The sequence below is a fragment of the Micromys minutus genome (genome assembly GCF_963924665.1).
Source record: "Micromys minutus genome assembly, chromosome: 28".
Taxonomy (NCBI): Eukaryota; Metazoa; Chordata; class Mammalia; order Rodentia; family Muridae; genus Micromys; species Micromys minutus.
The window spans coordinates 52,855-79,842 of NC_137963.1; the positions used below are offsets into that span (position 1 = coordinate 52,855).

Consider the following 26,988-nt stretch of genomic DNA (forward strand, 5'->3'; position numbering starts at 1 on the left):
AGGATACTATAGCTGGTTTTAAAGTCACTACTAATTAGAATCACCTGCTTACGGATCCTCACCTGAAGAACTGTCCTGATTGCCTTCATTGATGCAAGTTATGAGGAGTACCTTCTGGTAACAATACAGGCATCAGGCATGCATGTAGTATGTATAGACTCATGGAAGCATACACACATACATGTAAAAATAAAGTATAAATAAAATAAAACAAATACAGGAGCCAGCAAGACAGTAATGCTGGTTCAAAGACGCATAGGAGAGACCCAAGTGTCCACATCCAATGTCAATCATTTACTGTCAGTGTTCTGAACTGTGTGGGTCCATTGGAGAAAGAAGAAAGGCACTGCAGAATGAGTCAAGGCCTGGCTGGCAGCAGGGAGATGCAGACTTTGTGGACTGAAGAGGGAAGAGCTGTACAAAAGTTTATTTATTGGTGGTTACACAGTTGTTGTTGAGTAAAACAAGTTCCTCATATCAAAGCCTCTGATCTAATTTATATGTTTGGTGAAGGAAAACATCACACCCAGCAACTTTACTCCTTATTGTCTACCATTTGTGGTACTCATTAATCCAAGATGTTCCAGGTGTGCCAGGATTGACCTGTGACCAAAGTCATTCGAAGGCTGTAAAGCTTCTCCTGAAAAACTCTATAAATCACAGAAAACAATCTCTGTTTTCCACAAAGATTTCTTCAAGGTCTCAGTACTTCTAAAAAATAACTATTCATTCTGATGTTTATCTTAGATACAGTGATTCTACTAAAACCCCACTATGATCTATCTACATGTTAGAACATTTGTAGGCTGAATTCCCAGATGTGGTGTTCTGAGAGTTTGTGATTTGGCTAAATTACTGTCCTCAATAGGGCTATAACAACACAGACTTCATTCAATAACACCAATAACTCTTTTTTCTTTCTTTCTTTCTTTCTTTCTTTCTTTCTTTCTTTCTTTTTTTCTTTCTTTCTTTTTTTCTTTCTTTTCTTCCTTCCTTCCTTCCTTCCTTTTTCTTTTTCTTTTTTTGCTTTTGGTTTATTAATTTTAATTTATTTTTTAAATTGGATATTCTCTGCATTTACATTTTAAATGTTATCCCCTACTCCCCCACTTCCATCCCCCTCCACCTCCCCTTGCTCCCTCTCCCAACCACCCTCTCTACCTCAGTGCCTTAGTATTCCCCTACTCTGGGAAAACATGCCTTCACTAGACCAAAGGCCTCTTCTCCCATTGATGCCAGACAACGCTATACTCTGCTACATATGCAACTGGAGTCATGGGTCTCTCCATGTATACTCACTGGTGGGTGTTTTAGTCCCTGGGAGCTCTGGAGGGTTTGGTTGGCTGATAATGTTCTTCCCTTGGGGTTGCAAACCCTTTCAGATCCTTCAGACCTTTCTCTACCTCCTTCATTGGGGTCTCCATGTTCAGTCCGTTGTTTAGCTTCAAGCATCCTCAACTGTATTTGTCTGACTCTGGCAGAGCCTCTGATAAGGCATCCATATCTGGCTATTGCCAGAAAGCACTTCTTGGCATCAACAATAGTGTTTGACTTTCGTGGCTGCATATGGGGTGGAACCCCAGGTGAGGTAGTCTCTGAGTGATCTGTTGTTTAATCCCTGCTCCTTTATTTGTCCTTGTATTACCTCCTGTGAGTGTTTTGTCCTCCCTTCTTGGAAGGACTGAGGCATACCTATTCTGGCCTTCTTTCATTTTGAGCTTCATAAGGTCTGTGAATTGTTTCTTGGATATTCTGAGCTTTTTGGGCTAGAATTCGCCTATCAGTGAGTGCATACCATGTGTGTTCTTTTGTGACTGGATTACCTCACTCAGGATAATAGCTTCTAATTCCATCCATTGCCTAGGAATTTCATGAAGTCATTGTTGCTAATAGCTGAGTAGTGTAAATGTACCACAATTTCTGTATCCATTCCTCTGTTGAAGGACATCTAGATTCTTTCCAGCTTCTGGCTATTATAAATAAGGCTGCTATGAACATGGTAGAGCATGTGTCCTTGTTATATGTTGGAGCATCTTTTGGGTATATGCCCAAGAGTGGTATAGCTGGTTCTTCAGGTCCAATTTTCTGTCCAATTTTCTGAGGAACTGCCAAACTGATTTCCAGAATGGTTGTACCAGCCTGCAATCCCAGCAACAATGGAGGAGTATTCCTCTTTCTCCACATCTTCTCCAGCATCTGCTGTCACCTGAGTTATTGATCTTAGCCATTCTGAATGGTGTGAGATGGAATCTCAAGGGTTGTTTGATTTGCATTTCCATTATAACTAGAAATATTGTGCATTTCTTTAGGTACTTCTCAACATTTGGTATTCCTCAGTTGAGAATTCTTTGTTTATCTCTGTACCCCATTTTTAATAGGATTATTTGATTCTCTGGAGTCTAACTTCTTGAGTTTTTTGTATATATTGGATATTAACCCTCTATCAGATGTTGGATTGGTAAAGATCATTTTCCAACCTGTTGATTGCCATTTTGTCCTTTTGACAGTGTCCTTTGCCTTACAGAAACCGACCAAGATATCATGAGTAAAGCATTGTTCAGCTTCCATGTATATGTGGGCTTTTTGTTGTTTTTGTGTTATTGAAGACCAGCCTTAGTCCATGATGATTTGATAGAATGCATGGGATTATTTCCATCTTCTTGTATCTGTTGAGGCCTGTTTTGTGACCATCTATATGGTCAGTTTTGAAGAAGGTACCATGAGGTGCTGAGAAGAAGGTATATTCTTTTGTTTTAGGATGAAATGTTCTATATGTTTGTTAAATCTATTTGGTTCATAACTTCTGTTAGTTTCACTGTGTCTCTGTTTAGTTTCTGCTTCCATGATCTGTCCATTGATGAGAGTGGGGTGTTGAAGTCCCTCACTATTATTGTGTGTGGTGCAATAAATATAAGCTTTGAATTTTAGTAGAGTTTCTTTTATAAATGTGAATGACCTTGTATTTGGAGCATAGATGTTTATCTTGATAGATTTTTTCCTTTGATGAGTAAAAGGTGTCCTTATCTTTTTTGATAACTTTTGGTTGAAAATCTATATTATTCAATATTAGAATGGCTATTCCAGCTTGTTTCTTGGGACCATTTTCTTGAAAAGTTTTTTCCTAGCCTTTTACTCTGAGGTAGTGTCTGTTCTGTTTACATTATGCAGTCTGATAATCTATGTCTTTTTATTAGGGAATTGATTCCACTGATGTTAAGAGATTAAGGAATAGTGATTGTTGTTTCCTGTTATTTTTGTTGTTAGAGGTAGAATTATATATGTGTGGTTCTCTTCTTTTGGGTTTGTGGCAAGAAGATTATTTTCTTGCTTTTTCTATGATGTAGTTTCCCTCCTTGTGTTAGAGTTTTCCATCTATTATCCTTTGTAGGGCTGGGTTTGTGGACAGATATTGTGCAAATTCGGTTTTGTCCTGGAATATCTTGGTTTCCTTATCTATGGTAATTGAGAGGTTTGTTTTTTTTAAAAAAATATATTTATTTATTTTATGTATATTAGTACACTGTAGCCATCTTCAGACACACCAGAAGAGGGCATTAGATCTCATTACAGATGGTTGTGAGCCACCATGTGGTTGCTGGGAATTGAACTCAGGACCTTTGGACCTCTGGAAGAGCAGTCAGTGCTCTTAACCACTGAGCCATCTCTCCACCCCTGGCTGACTCTTCTCTACTTTCACTTTGTCATCTATGTTTACAGGGTCTGTGACAAAAAATTAGGATGAACAGATACAGCAGGAAAAATTCCCTGCAACAAGCTTTTTAGGGGAGAGGGTTGGGGGATGGAATGCCATGTAGGAGGGGTTAGGGCCTTACTATGGAACCTTGGTCAACCTGGAATTTGCAAAGATCTATCTCCCTGTCTTTGACTCCTGAGCAGAGATGGCAGGCATTTGAGGATATGGTAAGCCCTGCCCTGTATTTCTTACTTGTATGTTTGTATGTGTTTTTGCTTATCTTTGGGAGGTGAGATCTGTGCTAAAGGCATACACAATACTACTTTTTTTTCTTTTTTAGTGTAGAATAGAGTTTATTTAGGTTGTGGGGGAATTAAGAGGGTAGTAGAGGCAGAGAGAGAAGAGAGAAATAGAGGAGTAGAGGCCAGCCATGAGCATGTGGATGGGGGGGAAGGGGAAGAGGAGGGGTAAGGGCAGGAGAGCAAGAGAGAGAGCAAGAGAGTGCAAAAGCAAGAGAGCAAAAGAGAGAGAGGAGGGGGCAAGCAGCTCCTTTTATAGTGTCAGGGCACTGGGGCAGAGCATACCTGGCTATTGCCAGATAACTGAGGGATGGGGTATACCTGGCTGTTGCTAGGTAACTGAGGGGTGAGGCTTACAGAATTCCAACATTCCCCCGTTTTGGTTTAATTAAAAAAGAAAAATTAGAGGCAATGGTGGACCAGGAATAGGGTCATTATGATTGCTGACTGCTTCATGCTTGTTTTGGGGCAACATTTCTAGAGAGTCTAGAAAAGTGGGGGTAGAGATGTTTGTCCAGTCTTAACGTTGGCTATTTCCTTGTTGTTCAGGGTCTGTGGTACCATCTGAGGATAGGTCAGAAGGAACAGGTCCAATAGAAGCGTCCGTGTCTGTGAGAGAAGGCTAAAGCATCTGCAGGTTGTTTCTCTGGAGTTGTGCTAGATGTAATGAGCACCTGGACTTGACAAGATGTTGGAACACACATATGTATACATCATGCGTAGAGATTAAGTGCATTTGGAAAAAAGAAAATTTTTGCAGGAATGGTCCTATTGCTGCCATTCCTCCCCTTCTCTCATCATAAAAAGGAGGAAAAGGGGAAGGGGGCCAATGGTGAAAAGGGAATAGGGGCGACGAGTCTCATTGGCTACTTCCTGCTGTCTTGGGGCATTGTAGGGGGTGCAGCTGGCTTTCACCATTGGTGTCCACCTGGCAAATGTCCACATCAGGCTCCTCTATGGACAGTGGCTTATAATCCTGTAATAGGAACTGATTAATAGTTTGGTTAGAAACTTTTTGTATCTGTTGTTGAAGGAACATAGAGGCAAGATTGATAAGGCAGGGGGCAAATTTCTACAGAATGTCCTGGATGTCTTAAAACATTTTGTCAAGAGAGATAGAGGGAAGGTATGGAGTCATGGCAACATCAGAGTCAGGGCACACAATGCTACTTTTGATTCTTGATACCAAACTTTTTTTCTCTTTCCCTTCTGACAAAGAGGAAAGAGAGAATAACTTCTGAGGAGCCCATGGGCAGTGGGTCGGAAGAGAGCCTTTAAGGTGAGTTTTTCAGGACTTTGATTTGGACTTCCAAATTCTCAGAAGAACATGCAATTAAACAAAAAACAGAAGTTAGCTGGCTTGGCCAAACACACACAGTAAATGCTCTTTGCCCTGTTACAGAAGCTTGGCTCTTTTAACCTTGGCTAAGCAGGTGGAAGTTGGCCCCATGTGGCTGAGAAGAGACAGAAATCAGGACAGACTTCACCCCATGTTCTACTCCCCCACCCCCTTACCTTTACCCTGTTCCTAGATTTCTCTTCTTCACCTGCTATGGTCACTCTGGACTCTGCTTTCTTCGAACTAATGAAGCTCCTGCATTGGAGCTGCTTTCAACCTAAAAAGCTGCCTGGGGTGGGGGGTCATTCATTTACAGTAACTTCAGGGTGCTTCATTCCCCCTTTCATCTCCTTTTCTTTTTCTTCAAGCTTGTAATTGCTAGCTGCAGGAGGATTGGTCTCCTAGGAGTGCCTTAATGTGATTGTCAATGTAGTGTCCAATACCTTTAGCCTATTTTCCATTCTTTTCTTGCTTGCCTATCTGTGTGTATCATATTATCATTAATGGTTGGTTGTCTTATTTTATGACAGGGTCTCCCTATGCGTACCCCCATACTGGTCTTGACCGCCTAAATGCTCCATTACAGAAATGCTTACCTAGCATTTCTCTCTTCTGCACTGGCATGTAAATTTCTTGAGGCCTGAGCATTTTCTCTGATTTGGGACCTGTCAGTATCTGTCACAGACATTTTCTGCCAGTCCTCTCTGAGCTAATTTTAATTATCCTTGCCACTCTGTTCTGAGGACTAGCTGAGAATCCCAGGACTAGAGCAACCAATATATCAGCCTGGGGCTCAGAAAGCCAAATCAAAACAAAACATAAGTATTTTTGAGTTAGCTGGAACTGGGTTAGGGTGGGGGTGGGGTTGTGCATGAAGACAGGTGGATCTCTGAGTTCAAGGAACTCAATGAAATCCAGGAATGCCAGGGCTACACAAACACACCAAGGTCTAATTCCTCCAACATTCTTTCAGGGGAACCAGTGAGTTGGCTTTCTTGCATAGCATCGGTGAAGGAGATACTTTCAAGAGTGTGGGTGCTCCTCCCCAAGCCACACCTGGAAAGTCTTTACCTAAGCAGGACAGGAGCTTTATTGTAGCAACGTAGATGAAGCCCACCCCTTCCCAGGCCTGTGTTCTCTAGTTCCTACCCAAGCCATGTGCAATTCAGATAGAGACACATACAACAGGTGTTGGGAACAGCTGAATACCCAGGTGAGGACCTGTGACTCTCCCCAATCCTCTATGAGGGGATGTAAACAGTCCACAAAAGCAGCCAGGATGATCTTCTTTATGCTGCCACTGCTGAAAGTCTCAGGATGGTGACTGTTTGGCTGGGAGAATAGCCTTGTGCAACACCTTTTTTTACTTTCTTTTAAAAATTGATGTAAGGCTTTTGTAATGTAAAATTAACCTGCAAAAATATTCATCTCAAAATCAAGTGTGGTGGCACACACCTGTCATCCCAACGCTCAGGTAGCTGAGGCATGAGGATCAGGAGTTTAAGCTTATATTCGTCACCTCACAGTGAGTTCTAATCCTGTCTAAAAAGTGTACAGTTCAGCCAACAGTGGTGCCTCATGCCTTTAGTCCCAGCACTGGGGAAACAGAGGCAGGCATATCTTTGAGTTTGAGGCCAGCCTGGTCTACAGAGTTCCAGGACAGAGACACCCTAAAATAGTGTACAATTTAATGCCACTTAGACATTTTATTCAATTATTACCTTTTTCTAGTTTATCTAGTTTATCATCCTTACTAAGTAATCGCTCCCCAGTTTTCTCTTCCCCAGCCCAAGTGACTACTACTATGTTTTCTTTTTTTATGAGTTTATTGCTCCTCAATATTTTATTTAAATGTAAGTTTACAATAAATAATCTTTTTCTTCATTAACTGTTTAGAGTTATTCATGCTGCAGCATGCATTAATGTTTTAAGATTAATGGATAATTTAATGGTATATCACATTATTATTTATTTTATATGAGTACATTGCCACTGTCTTTAAACACACCAGAAAAGGGCATCAGATCTCATTACAGATGGTTGTGAGCCACCATGTGGTTGATGGGAATTGAACTCAGGACCTCTGGAAGAGCAGTCAGTGCTTTTAACCAATGAGCCATCTCTCCAGTCCCAGTAACACTTCTAATTATGGAGTTTTCATATATGGCTTTGATCATATTGAAAACGTTTTCTTCTATAGCTAGTTTGTTGGATTTTTATTTTTATATCATAAAAAGAAATTATATTTTGTGAAATACTTTTCCTCTATTAAGAGAAATACTGTGCATGTTTTACTCAGTTCTTACTAGTGTATTTATATCATGTAGTTTTAATTTTTGTATAGTGAGCTATCCATGTATTTGTGCAATCAATCTCAACTTATCGCTTTAGTTTACTAGTATTTTATTGAGAGGTTTTGCATTTGTAATCACTAAAAATAAAAATATTTATCTTCTATGTGTAAATGACTATTGGGCTGAAGATTAATAAAAAATCAGAACTCTTCTCCCTGCAAGAGAAGGCTTCACAAAGTCCAATACAATAGTTAAAGTCATCTGTAATGCTGTGGTTTTCCACTCATCCATATTGTTCCCCAAAAAATGACACTGAGACTTCTTATATATGAATAAATGCCTAACCAACAGCCTTGTCTTGTTCCTTGAGTAGCTCATAACTTAATCATCCCATTATTCCAGTCTAAGTGTGCCAAGTGGCTGGAGATCTTCTTCTCAGTTTCATGTGCCCACAGAGTTCAGGGTGAATCTCTTTTTCACTTCACTTAATTCCTAGAAATCCTCTCTGTACCCCAATTTTCATCTCCCTTTTCTTGCTTAAGGTAACAGGTCACCAGCATTGTATTGACAGGTATTGCTTCCATACAGTAGTTTTGTTTTTCTTGGCACTTCAGCTAAGATTCTCTCTATACTCTCTAGCCTTTCCCTCTTCCTCTTTTTCCTGCCTGATGCCTGGATGTAAATCCTGCTTTACAGTGTTTGCTTATCAGCTCCAAAAGAATGGCATCAGAGGGTCTTCCAACAACTTTAAAGTTTACTTCCGACAGTGTCCCACCTCTGTAGTCTGGGACTACTCTTTCTGGGTCCTGTCACTTTTCCAGCATGTACTATTTGTTAGAATACACACCATGTAAGGCAGCCTCCTAGGCCACGGCCTTGAGTAACTTTTCTCCCAGGCATGTGAATAATCTTGATTCTTTTCTCTCATTAATTGCCTTGCTTTTGAGGACTCTATTTCAGCTACAAATTTATGAAGGTTGAGGATGAGTATATATCTCCTTGGCAATATATAAGAAGTGTTTAGTGTGTTTACAGTTTCAGAGTGTTGAATACATGATGTCAGGATTAAGAGAACAGCTGAGAGCTCAGGTCTCAAAACTGCAAGCAGGAGGCAGAGTGCACCAGGAATAGTGTGAGGTTTTTGAAAACTCAACCTTCCCAGCCCCTACTTCAGTGACTCTCCGATCCCATTAAGGACACACCTCCTAATCCTTCATACCAACTCTGACTAAACTTTCAAACCCCAGAGTTTGTACTGGTCATTCTCATGCAAACCATAACATCCCACCTCAGTCAGATGATGTGATCTTGATTTCCTTCACTTGGGATCTTTTTTGAGCTATGATGTCAGGGCAGTGCTTCTTTGTTCAATTTCTTTTTCACTGTGATTTTATTTGTTTGAAATCTTTGTTGCTGAAACTTTTGTTTCAAATGTTATTTGAAAATTCAGCCAAACCATCTTTTTTGTTGTTTTTGAGTGATGCACTTTCTTTACAGCCCAAGTTTGCCTTGAATTTACTAGATAGCTCAGGCTGACTCCTCCTTTTCTTTCTTGGAATTACAGGCATGAACCACCATACCTGGCTTCAAAATTATCTTAAAGGTGTTTCTTATAACATTAGTAAAAGTTTTGACTTATAAATTGGGAGTTCTAATTTGCAAAAACATAAAAAACAAAACAAGCTTTCTGTCACATACAGACTAGATAGAATAAAATGGGATAGAATAAAGTGATAAATAAATGATTAAAACCAGAAAATAACTCTTTGAAAGGCATTGCTAAGGTGTTCTCTGGCTGTACTGACTCATATTAATAGTGAAAATCTGTTCCTGGTTTCTGAGCTTACTAGAAAGTTTTGTTTTTCTTGGCACTTCAGCTAAGATGGAGAAAGATTTTCCAAAACTGCCCGGTGTGGTTGTTCACACCTGTAATGCCAACACTGGGGCAGATGCAGGCAGATATCTGTGACTTAAAAGTGACTAAGGGATATACAGTGAAGCCTGTGAGAATGTATTACAAAACAAAGCAAACAGTAAAATAAAAATCCAACGACTCAGGGCAAATGACCTAGAACAGCCTGAAGTTGCAGTGTAATAATGATGCATAAATCAAACCATTCATTTGTTTAAGAGAACTATATTTGTTTACTATCTCGTAAAGTTTTTCAAGCATAGTAGCTAAGAATAAGCTATAATCAGGGGCCAGAAAGATGGTTCAGTGGGTAAAGATGTTTACTGCTCAATTCTGGTGACCTGAGTTCAACCCCCAGAACCAATATAAAGATTGAAGGAGGGAATTGACTACAAAGTTGTCCTCTACACAGATGGCATACAGGTCACTAACTCACTCACCACATTGCACACATGCACATGTTTATGCACACACACGCATATACACACTCACACGTACACATGCACAAAACACATATACAACACATGCGTGCACACACACACACACACACACACACATCAAGTGAGAAGTAATTAAGTGAAAACTTGATAAGTCAACTTTCAGACAGAATGTTTTCTGATCTTATGTTAAAATGTACCAGATCTCTCCAGTCACAACACCCTCAGAATTTTGCATGAGGGCTATTCACTGATGACCTATATCTTTCAGAAATCAACACAAAACCCTGTCATCAACAACCTCATCAATTGTCACCAGAATTATTTTCTAGATTTTTATCAAAAAATGGGGTTAAAAATTTTATACTTGTAACTAAATGTGAAGGAAGTAGGAAAAGTGTTTCAACCTGCTGTCCTGGAACTCTCTCTGAAGACTAAGCTGGCCTTGAGCTTAGATCCTCCTGCTTCTGTGTCCCGCGCAAGTCGTCTCGCCCGCAAGAACGACGCGGCACACACAGGATCCCTCTGTAGCAAGCTTTAATAACTCTTGAGAGGGAGAGCCAAAGCTATACAAAGCGGAGACACTGAGTGCACCAAACCCTCCCCTTATATAGGGGTTTTGTCTCGCCTCGGACGTGGCACCTCCTGATGGGCTAGGGCCAAATCATGCAATGTGATGTCAGAAGCGAGCACCCGGGTCGAGGGGCGTGGCTAGGCTTTAGGCGGGCATGCTCTGGTTATTTACCGTTGTTCCTTAACGGAAACCAGCGCCATCTTGCAATGGCATGTAGGGCGGCGCCCCACACTTCTGCCTCTGACATGACAGAATTAAAGGCATGCACCACCACAGCTCCACTTTCCATTTTGAGATAGGATCTCACTGTTTCCCAGATTCACTTATTCCATAGCTCAGGCAGGCCTTGTACTTGTGATTCTCCTGCCTCAGCTTTCTGAGTTATAGGCCTGATATTCACTGTGGTGTTTGTGACAGTCTCTTTAATAGCCTGAGTCTTGCCTTACTTAGTTTTTTTCTATTAAAAATTAGCTTTCTAAAAAAGTACTGATAAGAGACCGTAAAAGATGTCAGTTCATCATTTGAGTAGACAAAGAAAATAAAAAGTGAGAGTAATAGCAAGGATGAGAGATTCTCTGTTTCAGCTAACTAATTTCCTAGGGCCAGGGCATGGCTTAATAAATAAGAATACTTGCAGGGGATTTGATTTGAGGTTCAACAACTTCAATACCTCATTTTATATTTACTTTACACACACATACACTTGAAGGTATTGAAACAGATTAAGGCCACCTTATTAACCCCCTTTTTATCACTATAATAAAATACCAGAGGAAGGGATTTTTGTTGTTTGTTTGTTTGGTTGTTTTTTTTTTTTTTGTTTTTTTTTGTTTTTTGTTTTTTTGGTTTTTTTTGTAAAGAAAATATGTTTATCTTAGCTCATAGTTCTGGAAGTCGAAGGTCTAGTGCCCTCTTCTGGTGATGGCTTTCTTCCTGGCTGCATTTCAGAGCTGTACTGAGCCTTAAGAGAGACAGGATGTACTTACACAGGTGTACTCTCTTCTAAAGCCATCAGGATCCATTTATATGGGTTTTGTTTTAATGACCTAAGCTAACTCTAATCAGTTATCTAATCCAAAGCCCCATCTCTAAATACAATAGTTATGTTAAATCCCAGACATCAGAGCATCTCACAGTGGGGATTAAGTTTCAGTTGTGAAGCCTGGAGTAAGGGATAAAAATACAAACTGTCTTCAAATCAAAGTAGTTAGAAACAGAAAACTGAGTGTCCTGGGGCAGATGCAGACTGTTTACAGGTGGTCAGTTGTCCACGTAGGAATTGGACTGACTAGCTACAGTGAGAACCTAGATTCCCCTACCCCACACTGGTCAACAAAATCAAAGCTTATGAAAATGACACCAGACATGGGGGTACACTCCTTTAATTTCTGAGGCAAAGGCGGGTGGATAATTGTGAATGTGAGGTCCAGTCTGGTCTACACAGAGAATTCCAGGACAGCTGGGGCTATACAAAGAGACCCAAACATCAACAAAACATCAAGAGTCTCAAACATCAACAAAAGTTTATGAAAATGAAATGAATCACACCAGAAATGACACAGTCTTACCACTTGGACTGCTTCTTTTATTTTAGAAGAACATCAAAGAGGATATTGTGTACTGGATAACTTATAAATAATAGAAATTATTCATCAATATTTTAAGGACTGGGTGGTGGCTGAAGTCTATAATTCCAGTGCTTGGGTGGCAGCAGGAATGCCATGAGACCAGGCTTGACTAAGTAGGCTTGCCAGGGCTATGGTGAGACACTATCTCACCTTTTGCCTTCCCCAACCTCTAAAAAACTTTTAGATGCTGAGAAGTCCACAATCAAGGTGTTAGCACATATGGTGCTTATCACTCACACTTCAATCCATGCTCCAGCCTCTCAACCTCCCTAGGAAAGGCAGTAATCCCACTATGAGGAGATCAAAATTTTCTAAAAGGACCAACCTCTTAGTAACTCCCAGGATGAACACTAGGTTTCTGCATAAAAAGTCTGTGGGGGACATCAATATTCAGCTCATAGCACAAACATAAGAGCATTCTCTTTAATTTTCCTCTTGTACAGTTAGCCAGTGGGCTCTATCTGGAAGCCAGATAGGTCACCTATTCTTGAAGGGCATGGGCTTCTTGCTATGCTCAAGAGTAGTGATTTTCACAAGGTGATTCTGGAGTTAACAGTAACAGTAGAAACTGGCCCCCATTCCACACTTAGCTACTCAGAAACTGTGGAACTTGGGCTGTGGCCTGTGACCTGTCTTAACAAGCTCTTCAGGTGCAGGCTCAAACTTGAGAACCCTCCCTTTAAAGACACTTGGGGCTTATCACTGAAGTGCTGAGCCAAAACTAATGTTAGAACACAGATGTTTCTATATGCCTGTCTTGCAAAAATGTTTTGTGTCATGCCCCTCTTCTAGGCTGGTGTAGAAACCAAAGCCCAGACAGATATATGGTTAATGCAAATAAGAATAGAATTGTTAGATATGGATAAAGCCAACCAGTCATGGAGCTATACTCCTGAAATCCTCACTGAGACAGTATTTAGACTTGCCTTAGGCAAGGAAGTGATGGCTTATGAACTAGTCACATACACATGTGACTACTCCCTGATTGGATGAATGACACATAGTCACTTCTCTGGTTGAGAGCATTCTAACATGTGTGGACCCTTTACTAGCTTGGCCAGTGATGTTCTCTAAGATGACCAGTCTCAATAAAGATAACATCAGTCACTAATTCTGGTTATAACTTCCCTCAGGTCACTGGGCAAGACAGCAAAAATGATACTCGTAGTATTCCTCCTTTGGAACATCTACTCTTGACAACTCTTAACATGTTTTCACTCACATTTCTCACTCTTACCCACACTTTCTGTTTCTTTTGAGAATTAGACAAAGAACTCTGAAGCCAGTGGCTTTGGTGGCCATTAATTGCCTGGCATCCTGAGTTAGACTCACTAAAAGCCGAGACTGTTGCTCTTAACCCATGTCACTAAGATTTGGGAGGTTAAATCAAGAGGATCAGGAATTGTGGCTACCCTGGGCTACAGAGCAAGGTCGTGTATCAAAAATATCAAACAAAGGACTGGAGAGATGGCTCAGTGGTTAAGGGCACTGATTGCTCCTGCAGAGGGCCTCGGTTCAGTTCCTAGGACCCATAGGGTACCTTACAAACACTAGTAAGTTCAGTTCCAAGGGGATCTGACACCCTATTCTGATCTTCTCAGGCACAGCATGCACATAGAGGCAGACACACAAAAGACCAGACAAACATAATAAATAAATCTAAAATAAAGAAAATGAAGAGGAGGAGGAAGAAAAGGAAGAAGAGGAAGAAGGAGGAGGAAGAAAGTAAAAAGAAAGAAAGGAGATAATCAAAGAATTATTGTAACTATGTATACATTGCCACAAGGAGATTTTTTTAAAAATGAGAGTATTTGTCAGAATGTGGAAAATATTTGAAGTTGGGGACAGAAGAGGGCACTAGTATATGAAGGCAAAGATATCAGAGAGTCATAATAGAACAGAGGAAAAATTCTTAGGGAGACCTTCTCAAAAGAAAAAACGTACAGTCCCACAACTGCTTAAATTACTTGTTCTGATTGGCCATTGAGCAGAAATTCTCAACTGATGTTGCTAGAATGAGTGAATGAGTAGCTGTCCATACAATAACACTTTGAATTATGTTTATTTTGAAATCTTAGTGTAATAATGTCTGGATGAAGATTGTTGTAGAAAATATTTTATCTCAATCCAGGGCTTTTACCCTGCCTTTGACCATTAAGTTCCTGGATAAAAGACACATACAACCTCTATATTTATAATAAGCCTTTATTATCATTAAGGTTGGACAGATATCTACCCTCTATGCTATTAGAATCTACCTTTCTATTAATAATCCTGAGTTATTACTTACTATTTTTCATCTGGGCTGCTCTTAACTCCAGTTGGCCAGCCCTCATGGCCATGCTTTCTTGACTCTTAACCTAGAACATAACATCTTTTCCTGCTCTCTACCTTCTCACTCTCCTCAAACACCAAGTCCAGGAACACCAAGCTCTATCTGTCTCAATCCTGTCCAGCTACAGACTGAAAGCATGTTTGTTTACCAATCAGCAAAATTTACCAATTAATGGGGCAAGGTTATTTGGGTCTACATTCAGACTCTCTGTTCTCTCTGGGGCAACCAGGCCTTGAGAGTTCATACTTAGTATTATAATAAGTAATAACAGACCAAACAGAGATAGCTACTGGTCAATCATTCATGCACTAAGAAGTTAAAGGATGATAGTTTAGAGAGACTTGTGTGGAAATTCCACAGCTCACAGGAAGCCCAACATTTTGTTCAAGTATCCAAGATTATGTCTTCCATTCTGATGATATTGCCTCATGCCAATGGGACAGAAGCTCCAACTACTACTGGTGTTTAAGTTGACGAGAATGAGGCATGGTAGAAGAGAAAAATGGGATTTATTTTAAACAGCCTTCTTAGATGTCAACTGTAATATTTCTCATTGGTCAGCACTTTGTGTTTGATAGGTTATTTCTCCATTAGTGAAATGAGCCAATTAAAACCAGATTAGAATATATAAAAGGCAGGTTTATTGGGAAGCTGTTCTTGGGTGGACAAATTCACTAGCCCCAAGAAAGGAGGCCAGGGAAGTTGCAGTGGGGAGGTGGGGGAAGAAGAAAAAAGAGAAAAGGCATGCTTGCCCTCCCCCCAAAGGAGAAAGAGGAGGGTGGCAGGGAGGCTAAATGCTTGGATTACATAGGGAGGAGGTCAGAAAATTTATGGGAACTTGAGGGCTAGGTAGCTTTGATATGTAAAATATGCACCCCAGTCTCTTGTCCCAGGGTTAGACACCCTTATGGTCTCTTTCTCTTTTTTGGTACTGTTGGTCAAACCCAAGGCATTCCATCATTTGAACCCTGCATCCTCCTGTTCCCACCTCCCAGGCATTGGGATTATAGGTGTCCACCATCATATTTCAAACCCAGACACACGATTGCTTCACCTCCCTCATTTTTAGGAGGGTGCGGCAGGTTTTTCTACATTTCAGGCTGACCTTGAACTTCTTATATAGCCAAGAGTGACTGTGGAATTCCTATCATGCTGCTTCCGCCTCCAGACACATGCCACCATGTCCACCTTAAGCAGTAGTCGTGACTGAACCCCAGGTTCCCTCCATTCTGGATGAGCACTCTACCAGCCCCCCCCCCCCCCCCCCCCCCGACTGGCCACTCTTAGTTGCAGAGAAGTCCTTGGAATGAAAGCTTTTAGTAGGACACTGTGCTGTCTTATGTAAAAAAAGCAGATTTTCTTTTTCGTGGTGTAAAGAAAGCATGGAGGACAGAAAGCAATGAAGGTTGCTACAGATGTGCTCCTACTTGTTGGAAATCACATTTTCAGGAAGTGAGTCTGTATTGTTGCTTCCTTTTTTTCCCTAAGGGTCTCCCGTAAGTGGGAAGGCGAGGGGGGAAGGGGGGGAGAGGGAGGAAGGGGCCTATTTAACATATCAAAGTGGACCCGGCTTCTCAGTTCTCCCAGGATCCCTCAGTTCCCACCTGGCAAACAAGCACTCTACTCTGAATTCTCCAGCTCTGGGGCTGAGATGCCCTTCTTCCAGAATCTCTTCTTTATATAATCCAGACATTTGGTTACCCACACGTTTTGCTCTGTTTGTACCTTTGGCCTCCTGGCTGCTATACTTGGTTTCCTTTTCCCCTTTCTCCACGTGGTTCGTGGTTATTATCACGCTGGAGGCTTCCAGATCTGTTTGCCTCTGTCTATGCTCTCCCACATATTTGTAATAAACCTTCTCCTCCACCATATCTAGAAGCAGCAGTGACCTTTCCTTATAATTTTTTTTCATTCACTTACCTTATGCCAAGTCCTATGTGTCTCACTTTTAATAATTAAAAAAAAAAAAAAAAAGATGTTAAAGACAGCTATTCTGTTTAGGAAACAGCATCTCCTGCCTGTCTGCGTGCCTAACTTTAATTCCAGAGTACTCACTCACCTTACAGGTATGTGCTCCACGCTCAGCTCTAGCTCTTCTGCAGTGCAAACACATGTACACTTGTGTGTGGAGGTCAGAGGATTACCTTGGCTGACATTTTGGCTCCACCCATGTTGTTTTTTGTTGTTTGTTTTTGAGGACATGGGCTCTCACTGACTTAGAACTTGCCAAATGTGCTATGCTGGCTCCTGGCCTCTGCCTATCTTTGACTTCTCATCTGGGATTACAAATGCATGTCGGCCACCATGCCTGATTTGTGAAAAGTGACTTCTGAGGATCTAACTCAGGTCCTTGTGTTTACAAGGCAAAACCTTTGCCTGCAGAGCAGGTAATTTTTAATGTATTATGGATATTTTATATTTTATTCATGCAATGGCCACTTATTAAGCATACAGCCTACATTATAGTGGAATGGAGGGGGTGTTGCTGCGGGTCACAGAATTTAGGCAAGTGAACACCTGTGCAAATGAAGTAGATTCATCAGAAGAGTGGTAAGTAACTACCGCAGGAGGGCGGGGCAGAGTGTGGCAGAAAGGGAGGGGCTATTTTAGAAGGAGAAGCTCTATCTGAGAAGAGAGACAACCCCATCCATAAACATGATTTGTAACAAGTGCTTGCATAGATATGAGCTGCCCTGACACAAGTGAAGATGTAGCTTCTATTTAAATCAGGCATCAACAAAATCCTCACTCCAGCCAAGGGTAGAGAGTCCATAAATAGTGAGAAGGAAGCTGTCACCAATATGAAATTAAACTTCTTTCGTATGTGTGGCTTTAAAGTGAAGTATTCTTATACTAGATAAGCCAGGAAATGGACTCTCTTAGTAATCGCACTTTCCGACCAGAGCATAATGATTCCTGGCAAGGAGAGTTCTGTTTATCAAGTGAACCCATCCTAATTGTTCACTGAGAAAGAACTGTTTTATATTTATCATCTGAGATCTTAGAAAGCTACTTCTATGCTGAAAAAGAAAGCCAACCTCAGCTAAGAGCAAAAAAACCAGAGACTAGATGTTCCAGTGGCTACCACACATTTATTACTTACAATGGAAGCACAAATAGTTGACATGACCTGAGGACATATAGGACTTTAGGTTTAATCTCTGATCTATATATTCTCCACCGAACCCACGCTTATAAATAGAAATGTTTTAAAAATAAACTTTGTTCTCATTATAATATAATTATGTCCCTAATCCATGCCACATGCTTTGAAATCTCTTCAACACTGGCGGAGTTGAAAGTGATATGAAAAAAAAAAAAGGAAAAAAAAAAAGAAAAAAAAAGAAGAAAAAAAAAGAAGAAAAAAAAAAAAAGAAATTGCCAAATTCGAAAATCAGTTCATCCTTTGCCTCCACAGAACTAAGCCATTACTCTTTTGAGGAAAAAAGAGATTAAAGATTTGTTTATTTATTTAAAAAAAAAAGAAAGTGATATGAAGATAACAAGCAAATGGGAGAGGAAATCACCAATAAGATAATTTCCCATCAAAGTGTACTATTCGAATCCAGGAAGCAATGACTTTTAAAAAGAAACATCAGGAGTGAGTAATAGTGTAGAGGCTGGTTCAGACAGGAAATCTAGCTTCAGAAAGTGAAGCAGAAACAGGACGTGGTGGTAGGGTGGGGTAGCTAAGAAGGTGACAGAAACTTTCATTGGTATTCTGATGTTTCACAGGCACTAAATGACATCTAAGTCCTTTCTACTACTCCACATGTCTGATTCTAAGCAACTTAAGAATATATATATATATATATATATATATATATATATATATATATATGTATATATATACATATATATACACACACACACATATATATAACTATAAAATTTACCTATTTTAAGAGTACAGTGTAAGAATTTCCTTTTGAGTAAAGGTCTATGTAGTGCAGGGTGGCCTCTAACTTGATAGAGGAAGATAACTTTGAATTTTTGACTCTCTTGTATCACCCACCACACTGGGTCTCAGCAGTACCAGGATACGCCTAGGTTATCTGTCCTCCATGCTAGTGGAACATTTTCTTGGCTGAGCTACATCTCCAGCCAGCAAAGTGCTTAATTAGTGTCTGTCACCTCAATCAAACTCATTCTCCTGTTATTTAGAGGGGTTAGGAATTGTTACCAGCCCAGTTATGACCTGTGTCCCAGCAAGCCAAGTTCAATCACCCATATTTCCTAACCCAAATTAATGGTGAAAAGCAGAAAAAGAAGATTGATTCAATGTGGCCACCTTGAGAAGAGGACAAAGATCCAGAGGGACACCCTTCCCATCTCCCCTTGCCCCAGGTCCAGCTTTGAGAGGAAGATCCTGAAATGAAGTTAAGGATTCAGTAGAGTATCAGAGGTATGGGAATCTGGGCTGTCCACGTCTTGTCCATCCTTGTTTTTGCAAAGTGGTTTGACAAGTTGTAAATCTCTTAGAAAAGTTTCCCTTTCAGCTGGCTCCTGTTTTAGAACAGTATTTTTCAACTTTCTAATGCTGTGACCCTTAATACAGTTCCTTGTGTGTGGTGACCTCCAACCATTAAATTATTTTTGTTGCTACTTTATAACTGTAATTTTGCTACTACTATGAATGGTAATGTAAATCTCTGTGTTTTCTGATGGTCTTAGGCAACATCTGTGAAAAGGTCATTTCTACCACACTGCTGTGTTAGGCTTTCTCTCCTTCTAGGATGAGATTCCTGAAGGGAGTTCTGAGTTCTTGAGATCCATTTCTGTGACAATCTGAGAAACAATTAGAGGGGCACACATACTTTCTTTCTTTCTTTCTTTCTTTCTTTCTTTCTTTCTTTCTTTCTTTCTTTCCTTCCTTCCTTCCTTCCTTCTTTCTTTCTTTCTTTCTTTCTTTCTTTCTTTCTTTCTTTCTTTCTTTCTTTCTTTCTTTCTTTCTTTCTTTCTACAATCATTATCCCTGCCAGTCTGGTTACAAAATGGTTACAAAGATGTTACTAGAAATTTTGGGAGATTCTTCATAGTAACTAACTGATACTGAGGAAATCAAGGTCTCCTCTTGGGAGGTTCTTAGTTTCATCCATAAAATAATTTAAGAATGGACTCAGTTAGAAGTCAGAGGACAATTTTATGAGAGTTAAAACAAACAAACAAACAAACAAAAAAACTCCAAGGCAGGCGAACCAAAAACCTCAGGTGCTTCTCAGAGGAGGCAAAAGGAGAAGGAAAAAAAAAAAAAAAAAAAAAAAAAAAAAAAGAACTCTTTAAGCCATCATGGAAGTGAGACATGTGATGGGGAGGAGCTATATTTAGAGAATATAGGCTTAGAAAAGAGAAGAAAAGGAAAAGTTTGGCTTTTCTGAGTAACTCATAAACTCAGAAAAGCAGGCAGACTCAGGAAGCTGCATGTTGGTAGCTCTCTAAGAGACTGTGTGTATGCGCATGTGTGTGGGTGTCTAGCAAAGAAAAGTGTATTATCTCATGAAATGAAGAAAGCATTCCACTTATCTTTATCAAGGCTTCAGAGCCCACCTTCTAAGGGTTGGTGTCTAAGCCAGATGATTGACATGCCTCAGAGAAATGTCAATTCTCCAACCAGGTAGATATTGTATTCTCTTGACTAAAAGGAGTCTTCCCTTAACTGGCTTTTACTGCTGCTGTGTCAAAGACACTTGGAGACAATAACATTGTGAAGCTGGTATCAAGGATGCCATGGTGACTCATGGGAAATTGTGTTAATAGGCCTCCTCTTAGTTAGTCTACTGAAATCCACAGGGAGAAAAAGAGGGTTGGCTGTAGTCATAGAGAGACCGGCTATCAGCCAGGTGCTGCCACCAGACTGCCATGTTTCTGATTCTGTTTTACTGTTTTACTTAGCATCCTGACCCTAGGAATGTGGCTTAAACTTGAGTTTCAGTTTACTGATCTCTGTCCATCTTCTTATGAAAATGAGTGAGACATAACGTACAAGGGCCCCAGCATAGTCCTCGTGAAAGGCTAGTTCTCAATTAAAATTAGTTAGTTTCTTGTTTTTATGTTTACAGACAGACAAGTAGCATAAATCAGATACTGAGTATGTAAATGACTGCATACAACAAGGTGGGGTGTAGTGATAGTAATGATAGAAGTTTGGTGTCTGGAGATACCACAGATCAGGGATAGAAAATTTTATGGGTGCTCTAGATGAGTGGGGTGTTTTGTAACATTTTTCACCAAATTACACCCTTAGGGGAATTTAAAATAAAGCTGACTCTCAACCCTAATATATATAGTTTTAACTTTTTCCCCCCAGTTGGATTGCTCAATTATTTTCCAAGCCAGAAACAGGAATCAATTTCCAAACACAGTCAACAGATACTGCAAAAGGCACAAGAAGGTCCTAGAAATATTGCACTGAAAAAGACAGCATCCCTATCCTCATGGCTAATTCAAGCACAGATTATATTGAGTCTATCTGGATTTACAAAAGAGCTGAGTGAGAGACACGGTAGCAAGGATAACCTGGAGCGTGTTGGGAATTGTACAGGTTTCTGAGTTACACTGAAGTCACACTGAAGCCCGTTGCTTTGCAAACACATAGGCAAAACTGAGCTTCTATCTCTCCCTTGGAGAGGATGTTCTTGACACAGCTCTTGGGCATGTGATGTGTCAGAAGCCTCTAGGTGACCAGTGACCCGTGGTTGTTCTCTAGCTGCATCTGCCAGATGCTCTGGGCGAACAATCTGGTTCCAGACCAAGGACTAGGTGAACCACTAGCTATAGAGGGAGCACAACCACGACCTTGGGTTGTCAACCCTGCGCGATCCAGGCTCCTGCCAATCCTCTAGGGAGGCCAGGACACCAGAGGTTCCCCCACCCCCACCCCCTCCAGTACCGGCTGACTATGTGTGACTCCTCCCCACGGAATCTGGTTGGCTGCTCTCTAAGGGGACCGCGTGCCGGGGCGGGGCTATTCGACGAGGGGGCGGGGCATTAGCCTGGCATCCGCCTGGGTACTGGGTGCGCAGTGGATACCGCGGCGCCGGGGGCGGGGACGGCTGGGTCCGGTCGCTCGGGACAGTCTGGTTCCTCCTCCACCGGCGCTGGGCTGAACCCAGAGCCCAGAAAGAGTCGGTTCTGAGTTCCCTGTGAGTGTGCGGCCGCCGCGGAGGGGAACATGGCGCTTGTGGGCAGCCGAGTGGAATTGGACGCGGACGAGGTGCGAGGACTGGCAGAGCGGGCTGGTCCGGGCGTCGGCGGCCGTGGGAGGGATGCGGAGTCCCGCGGGGTCTCGGCTGGCCCGGAGGGTGGACGGGGCTGTCTTTCACGCCGAGGAGCCAGGCAGAGCAGCCTAGAGCCAGGCTGAGCCTTTTTGGACCCAGTGGGCTTTTGCGGAGTCGTTCTGGACCGACTGTCGCTTTCTGTGGAAGTTCCGCGGGGTGTCCGCCAGGCGGGTGGGGTAGGGCTGCCTATTCACCCCGGGCCCGAGGGCCCGAGCCTGAGCCCCGCGGCCGGGAAACGTCCCTTGTGGTCCAGAATCGCCGGCGGCCTCGCCTATCTGGGCTACCGATGTGACCTGCGGGGTCCTCGTCCGGCGCCGGGGTCTGAACGCTCCCGGGCGGGGGCGCCCGACCTGTTGATTCCAGCACTTCCTTCAGCACTCTGCTGCTGCTGGGAGCGCGCGCTCAGCTCTCAAGTTGAGGGTCAGGCTCCTGCCGCTTCTGCTGCCATTTTACCTGACTTGAATTTTACAGGTCGCTGCTTGAGGAAGCTTTGGTTTTAAATGATGCAATAGATGATGATGTGGAGGAGGCCAGTGAGTTAGGATTCTGTCTTTACTGCCAGAAGATCTTGGTAACGCGTAAATATTGAGCTTTAAATGTTGACCTTAAGAACCGATTAAAAAGCGAAGGATTGATTTTTATGTTACCGACAGTTTAGTCGAACCAGAGCTGTGGGCCCAAGACCACACACCGGGGAACTAGTGCTTGCCCAGGGGGCACGGATGTGTTGCTGAATCTTCTAACTATACACAAGGCAAACAATGAGATAGCATATTATTATTTTCTTCTGTGACAACTTTTATTTATAGCTTTACTTGGGTCTTTTAGTATGACCTGTTGCCTCCCCTTTTTAATTTAACAGCCCTAGGTCTTTTCTGTAATCCAGGTAACACACCACTATAATACTTTGACCATTTATCACTTTCTCCGAAGTTTCTAATATTCCCTCTTATGTATACATTAAATAGTCATAGTCTTGGCATGGTAGAGTCTATATAGTAGTCTCAATTGCTTATCCCAGGCGTGTCTCCAGCTGCTTCCCTGTCCCTAACCATTTAATTTATTTGTTTTGAAAATGAAGGAACAATCCTGAGCCTGGTGATAAAGGTCTGTAATCTCAGCACTCAGATGGCTGAGGCAAGAGAAACACAAATTCAAGGCTACCCAGATCTACTTGATGAGTTCTAGGCACATAAAAAAATCCACTAGCATGGATTTTCCCCCCACCCCCCAAAAAAAATCAAGAAAAAAATTAAGACCCAGAGCAGCTCATAACTGTAAAGTGGTATTTCTGACTCTTGCTTACTGTTGCAGAAATGGAAGCCATCACAGGAGATGTTAAGTGGGATTGTCTTGGCATATTGAGACATAGGTCACTCAGTTTCAACTGCCAATAAAACAAACTCAGGAGCTCATGTGGAAGTTAGGTGTCAGAGCAGCAGACAACCTGGCACAAAGACTTGAATACATGTTTGTTGATTGAATGCATGACTGCAGAAAAGAGTTGGTTTCATCAGTTTTCACCTTATCACTGATTGACTATTACGATGCTATTTCATGCTAGTTATTAGTCTTAGGTGAAACTCAAGCACAAAGAAACTCATTGCTCAGACCAAATCTACTTTTTACTCTCATGGTGTACAGGTATGTGGGCCTAAGTTTATCCACTCTTTACTGAGTCCTTAAAGTGTTGTGTGTTTAAATCTGATACCTCAGAGAGAGAAGGTACAGCTTTGGATGTCTAGGTCTCTCAGAGTGGGCAGGGAGAGAAGTTATGTGTGAACCCATTTAGGGTGAATGAGCAGGTGTGCATTAGGGTTTTGTAAGTAATATTCTTGAAGTACTTGTGAAAAATCCCTAATTGTAAGTGGATTAAAGAACTCTACCTCGATGGGCAGTGGTGGCACATGACTTCAGTCCTAGCACCCAGAAGGCAGAGACAGGCGAATTTCTGAGTTCAAGGCCATCCTATACCAGCCTATACTATAGATCCTGTTCCAGGACAGCCTGGGAGAGAGAAAGCCAGTCTAGGGGCAGGGGAGGTGTTAGAGGAGGAAGAAAAAACCAAAACAAGAACAACCAAACCAAACAAACAAAAAAAGAACTCTACCCTGAGAGTGGGAGACTGTCAGGTTCACCAGGTGAGTGTGTAGTCAGGAGGCAGCTTATCCAAGGTTTTACTTAGAGCACTTTGTTTTCTTCTTGGCCATTATTTGATGCTTTGGGGAAGTAAAAAGGGACAAAGCACTGTAGCCCAGGAAGCTCTAATCTTGTTGCCTCACTTATGTGTATTTGTGGGATTAATTTATGGCCGTTCATTCAGTCGGTAAAATGGCAAGCATCTGATTATCTTAGGTGCCAAGCTAGTGCTGATTGGGAGATCCAGCAATACTAGGCTGACTGGTGACCTTGACTGATAAATCACTCAGCCCCTGAGGGCTTATTCAGTTTCCTAGTCTAGAGGAGTTAGGCCTAGTTATATGTAAATGTTCTAGTTCGAGGGATTTTTTTTTTTTTTTTTAGGGGGTGGGAGGGTGGGAGGGAGGTAGGTGGGGAGGGAGATCCTTTTTTGAGGTCATGACTAATATGGGAATACTTTTTCTTCCTAAGTACCCACAGAATTGATTGTGATGGGGAAACTTATTCTAAGTATTCCTTGGGTGGATTTTGTTTTTTAAAACAGGTTTTTGAATGACTTATTAGGGGGCTGGAGAGATGGTTCAGTGATTAAGAGCACTAGCTGCTCTTCCAGAGGACCCAGGTTCAATTCCCAGCACTCATGGTGGCTCACAACTGTAACTTCAGTTCCAGTTTCAATACCCTCATACATGCAGACAAAACACCAGTGTTTATAAAATAAAAATAAATTTATTTACAATGACCTTTTAGATTCTGCAAAGAGAAGTATAGTTACATTTCTTTTTTAAATTTATTTTATTTTTATGTACATTGTGATTTAATAGAAATGAACACTTTGTACACATATGAATTGCATTTAAAATTAAAAGTCATTCAGTAAATACAGTTATTAGGTTATTAATAGATTTAAATTTTGGATTTAACATTTACAGTTTTATTTAGTTATTCTGAACCCACTATTAAGAAAATTAAGCCATGGGGAATGCCAAGGCGCTGAGGTGGGAGTGGGTAGTTGGGAGTGGGACTGTTTTCATGGAAGCAAGGGGAGGAGGGATAGGAGGGGAGAGAAGGGGATAACACTTGAAATGTAAATACAGAGAATATCCAAGAAAAATGATAAAATTAAGCTATGTATATATTCTCTTACACAATGCATACATCACATTGTTAAAGTTTTATGGGCAGATGCAAATAGGGAAGCATAATGAAGCAAAAACCTTAAACACTTAATCATGTGAAGAAATGGCTTATGGATGGTGTTCATGGCCTGTTCTATGTGTCTATGTATGTATGTTTTAAAGATGGAGTCTTGCTATGTATTGTGGCTGACTGGGAACTTGACCTTATAGACTAGGCTGACCTCAAGTTCCCACATACCGCCTCTGCCTTCTCAGTACTGGGCTGATAGGCATGTGACGCTGTGCTCAGCTGATGATGTTTTAGTAAAACTGATTGCCACAATTGCTTTAGAATGATACTGGAAATCATTGAAGGAGGTAATTAATGTCTCACTGTATAGCTTTGGCTACCTTGGAAATTGTTATGTAGACCAGGTTGGCTCCCAACTCATAGAAATCCACCTGTCTGCTTCCTGAATCCTGGAATTAAAGGAATATACTGCTATGCCTGGCTACACCTTTTTAGTTTTTAATTAAATTGAACTTAATTTTGTTTTGTTGTGGCATGGTTTCTCTGTGTGTGGGCCTGGCTGTCCTAGAACACCTGCTTCTGTCTCCTTAGTGCTGGGATTAAAGGCATGTGCCACCACCACCCAGCCCACACCCCATTTTATTATAAATAGTTACTGGTTAGATTTCTAGAAAATGGCAAGTGCGGAAGGAGAAAGGCCTGATGCAAATGCTAATCCTGTGGAGTTCTTGGTTCTCAAGCACTGACAGGCTTTGATTCAACCACAGTCTAAAGTGAAGCCTCCCTTTCCTTCCCAGGTCTCCCTACTTTTCAGATTGTGGAGGCAGGAGGAGCCAAGGGTGTTTCAACAACTCATATGGGTTGGGATGAGGCTTGAAGTAGAGCGGGGGTGCGGAGTTGGAGAGGTGAGACTGAATTGCAGGGCCTATGGGGAGAGCAAGGAGGAGGACTTGGCTTGGGGCAGAGGTGTGGGAGAAGGAACAGCCATGCAGTGGTAATTCTGGTTCCTGAGTAAGCTCAAGTTGGGTGGAGATGGGGGCATGCATCTGAGCAGAAGAAGGGCTCATTCTTATTCCTATTGGATGGGTGCTTATGCAGGTAAGGAAGCCAGCAGGGTAAACCCTGTGGCTCAGAAAGAGTTTCTTTATTGGGGGAACCTGGACTTAGAGTAGGCAGGTTGTCTGTAAATGGGTAATGCAGGTGAATGGAAGGAAACTGCACTAGTTACTATCAGTAGAGCTCAGGTTAACAAACCACCGCCAGTTGCTGAGATGCTGGGTATAGAGTGTCTTTTGGAATCCTAGCTAGTCCTGGAGTGCAACTTTCTTAGCAGAACTTTCCTTGGTCTTCCCCACCCCTCCACAGACTTGGGTACCTCTCTTCCTTCTTCCGCTGCTTACATGGGCAGGTGTCATCCTTCCAGGTGGTGTCTGCCTTCTTGGTTCTCTGCCTTGGGTCTGTTGCTAATCGTGAGACTCTTGGTTTCCATTTTGCAGTCGTCTATGGACAGTTTCCCCAGCTTGCCCCTCTGGGGCCCAGTTTTGAGTCTTGAGTGGAGTCTTCTGGAGTCCCTACACATTCACTGCCACACTTGTGAGCTTCAGGCAGGGAGAAAGACAGGAGGAGAAAGCCCCCTGTTAGCAGATCTGTCAGAACTCCTTTTCCATCCCTAGGCCCAGTGAGTCTGGGTTCCCTCATACTACAGATCTCTGTTCCCCTGTGGCCAGACAGCCATGTGGGTGAAGTCATCAAAGCTCTCTGAAGGGACTCTTGAGGTGTGGAATACTTGGGAGTTCTTAATGGTATTATGATCCTTAAACTCTAGGTATCTAAAGACCCTGTGTATGCATGTGGTGTGTGTGTGTGTGTGCGCTCGCGCACACACACACACACACACACAGGTAGCTGATG

General features: G+C 41.8%; 1 protein-coding gene across 1 annotated transcript in view; it reads left to right on the plus strand.

Moving 5' to 3' along the window:
- Positions 1–21,640: 21,640 nt before the first annotated feature.
- The window catches only part of TTC39B (tetratricopeptide repeat domain 39B), an 87,469-nt gene continuing 82,121 nt past the window's right edge, over positions 21,641–26,988 (plus strand). Inside the window, exon 1 of the mRNA XM_080940097.1 lies at positions 21,641–21,725. Within this exon, the coding sequence (XP_080796223.1) occupies positions 21,684–21,725 (42 nt within the window). The 5' untranslated portion in view covers positions 21,641–21,683. The remainder of the gene's footprint in view (positions 21,726–26,988) is intronic.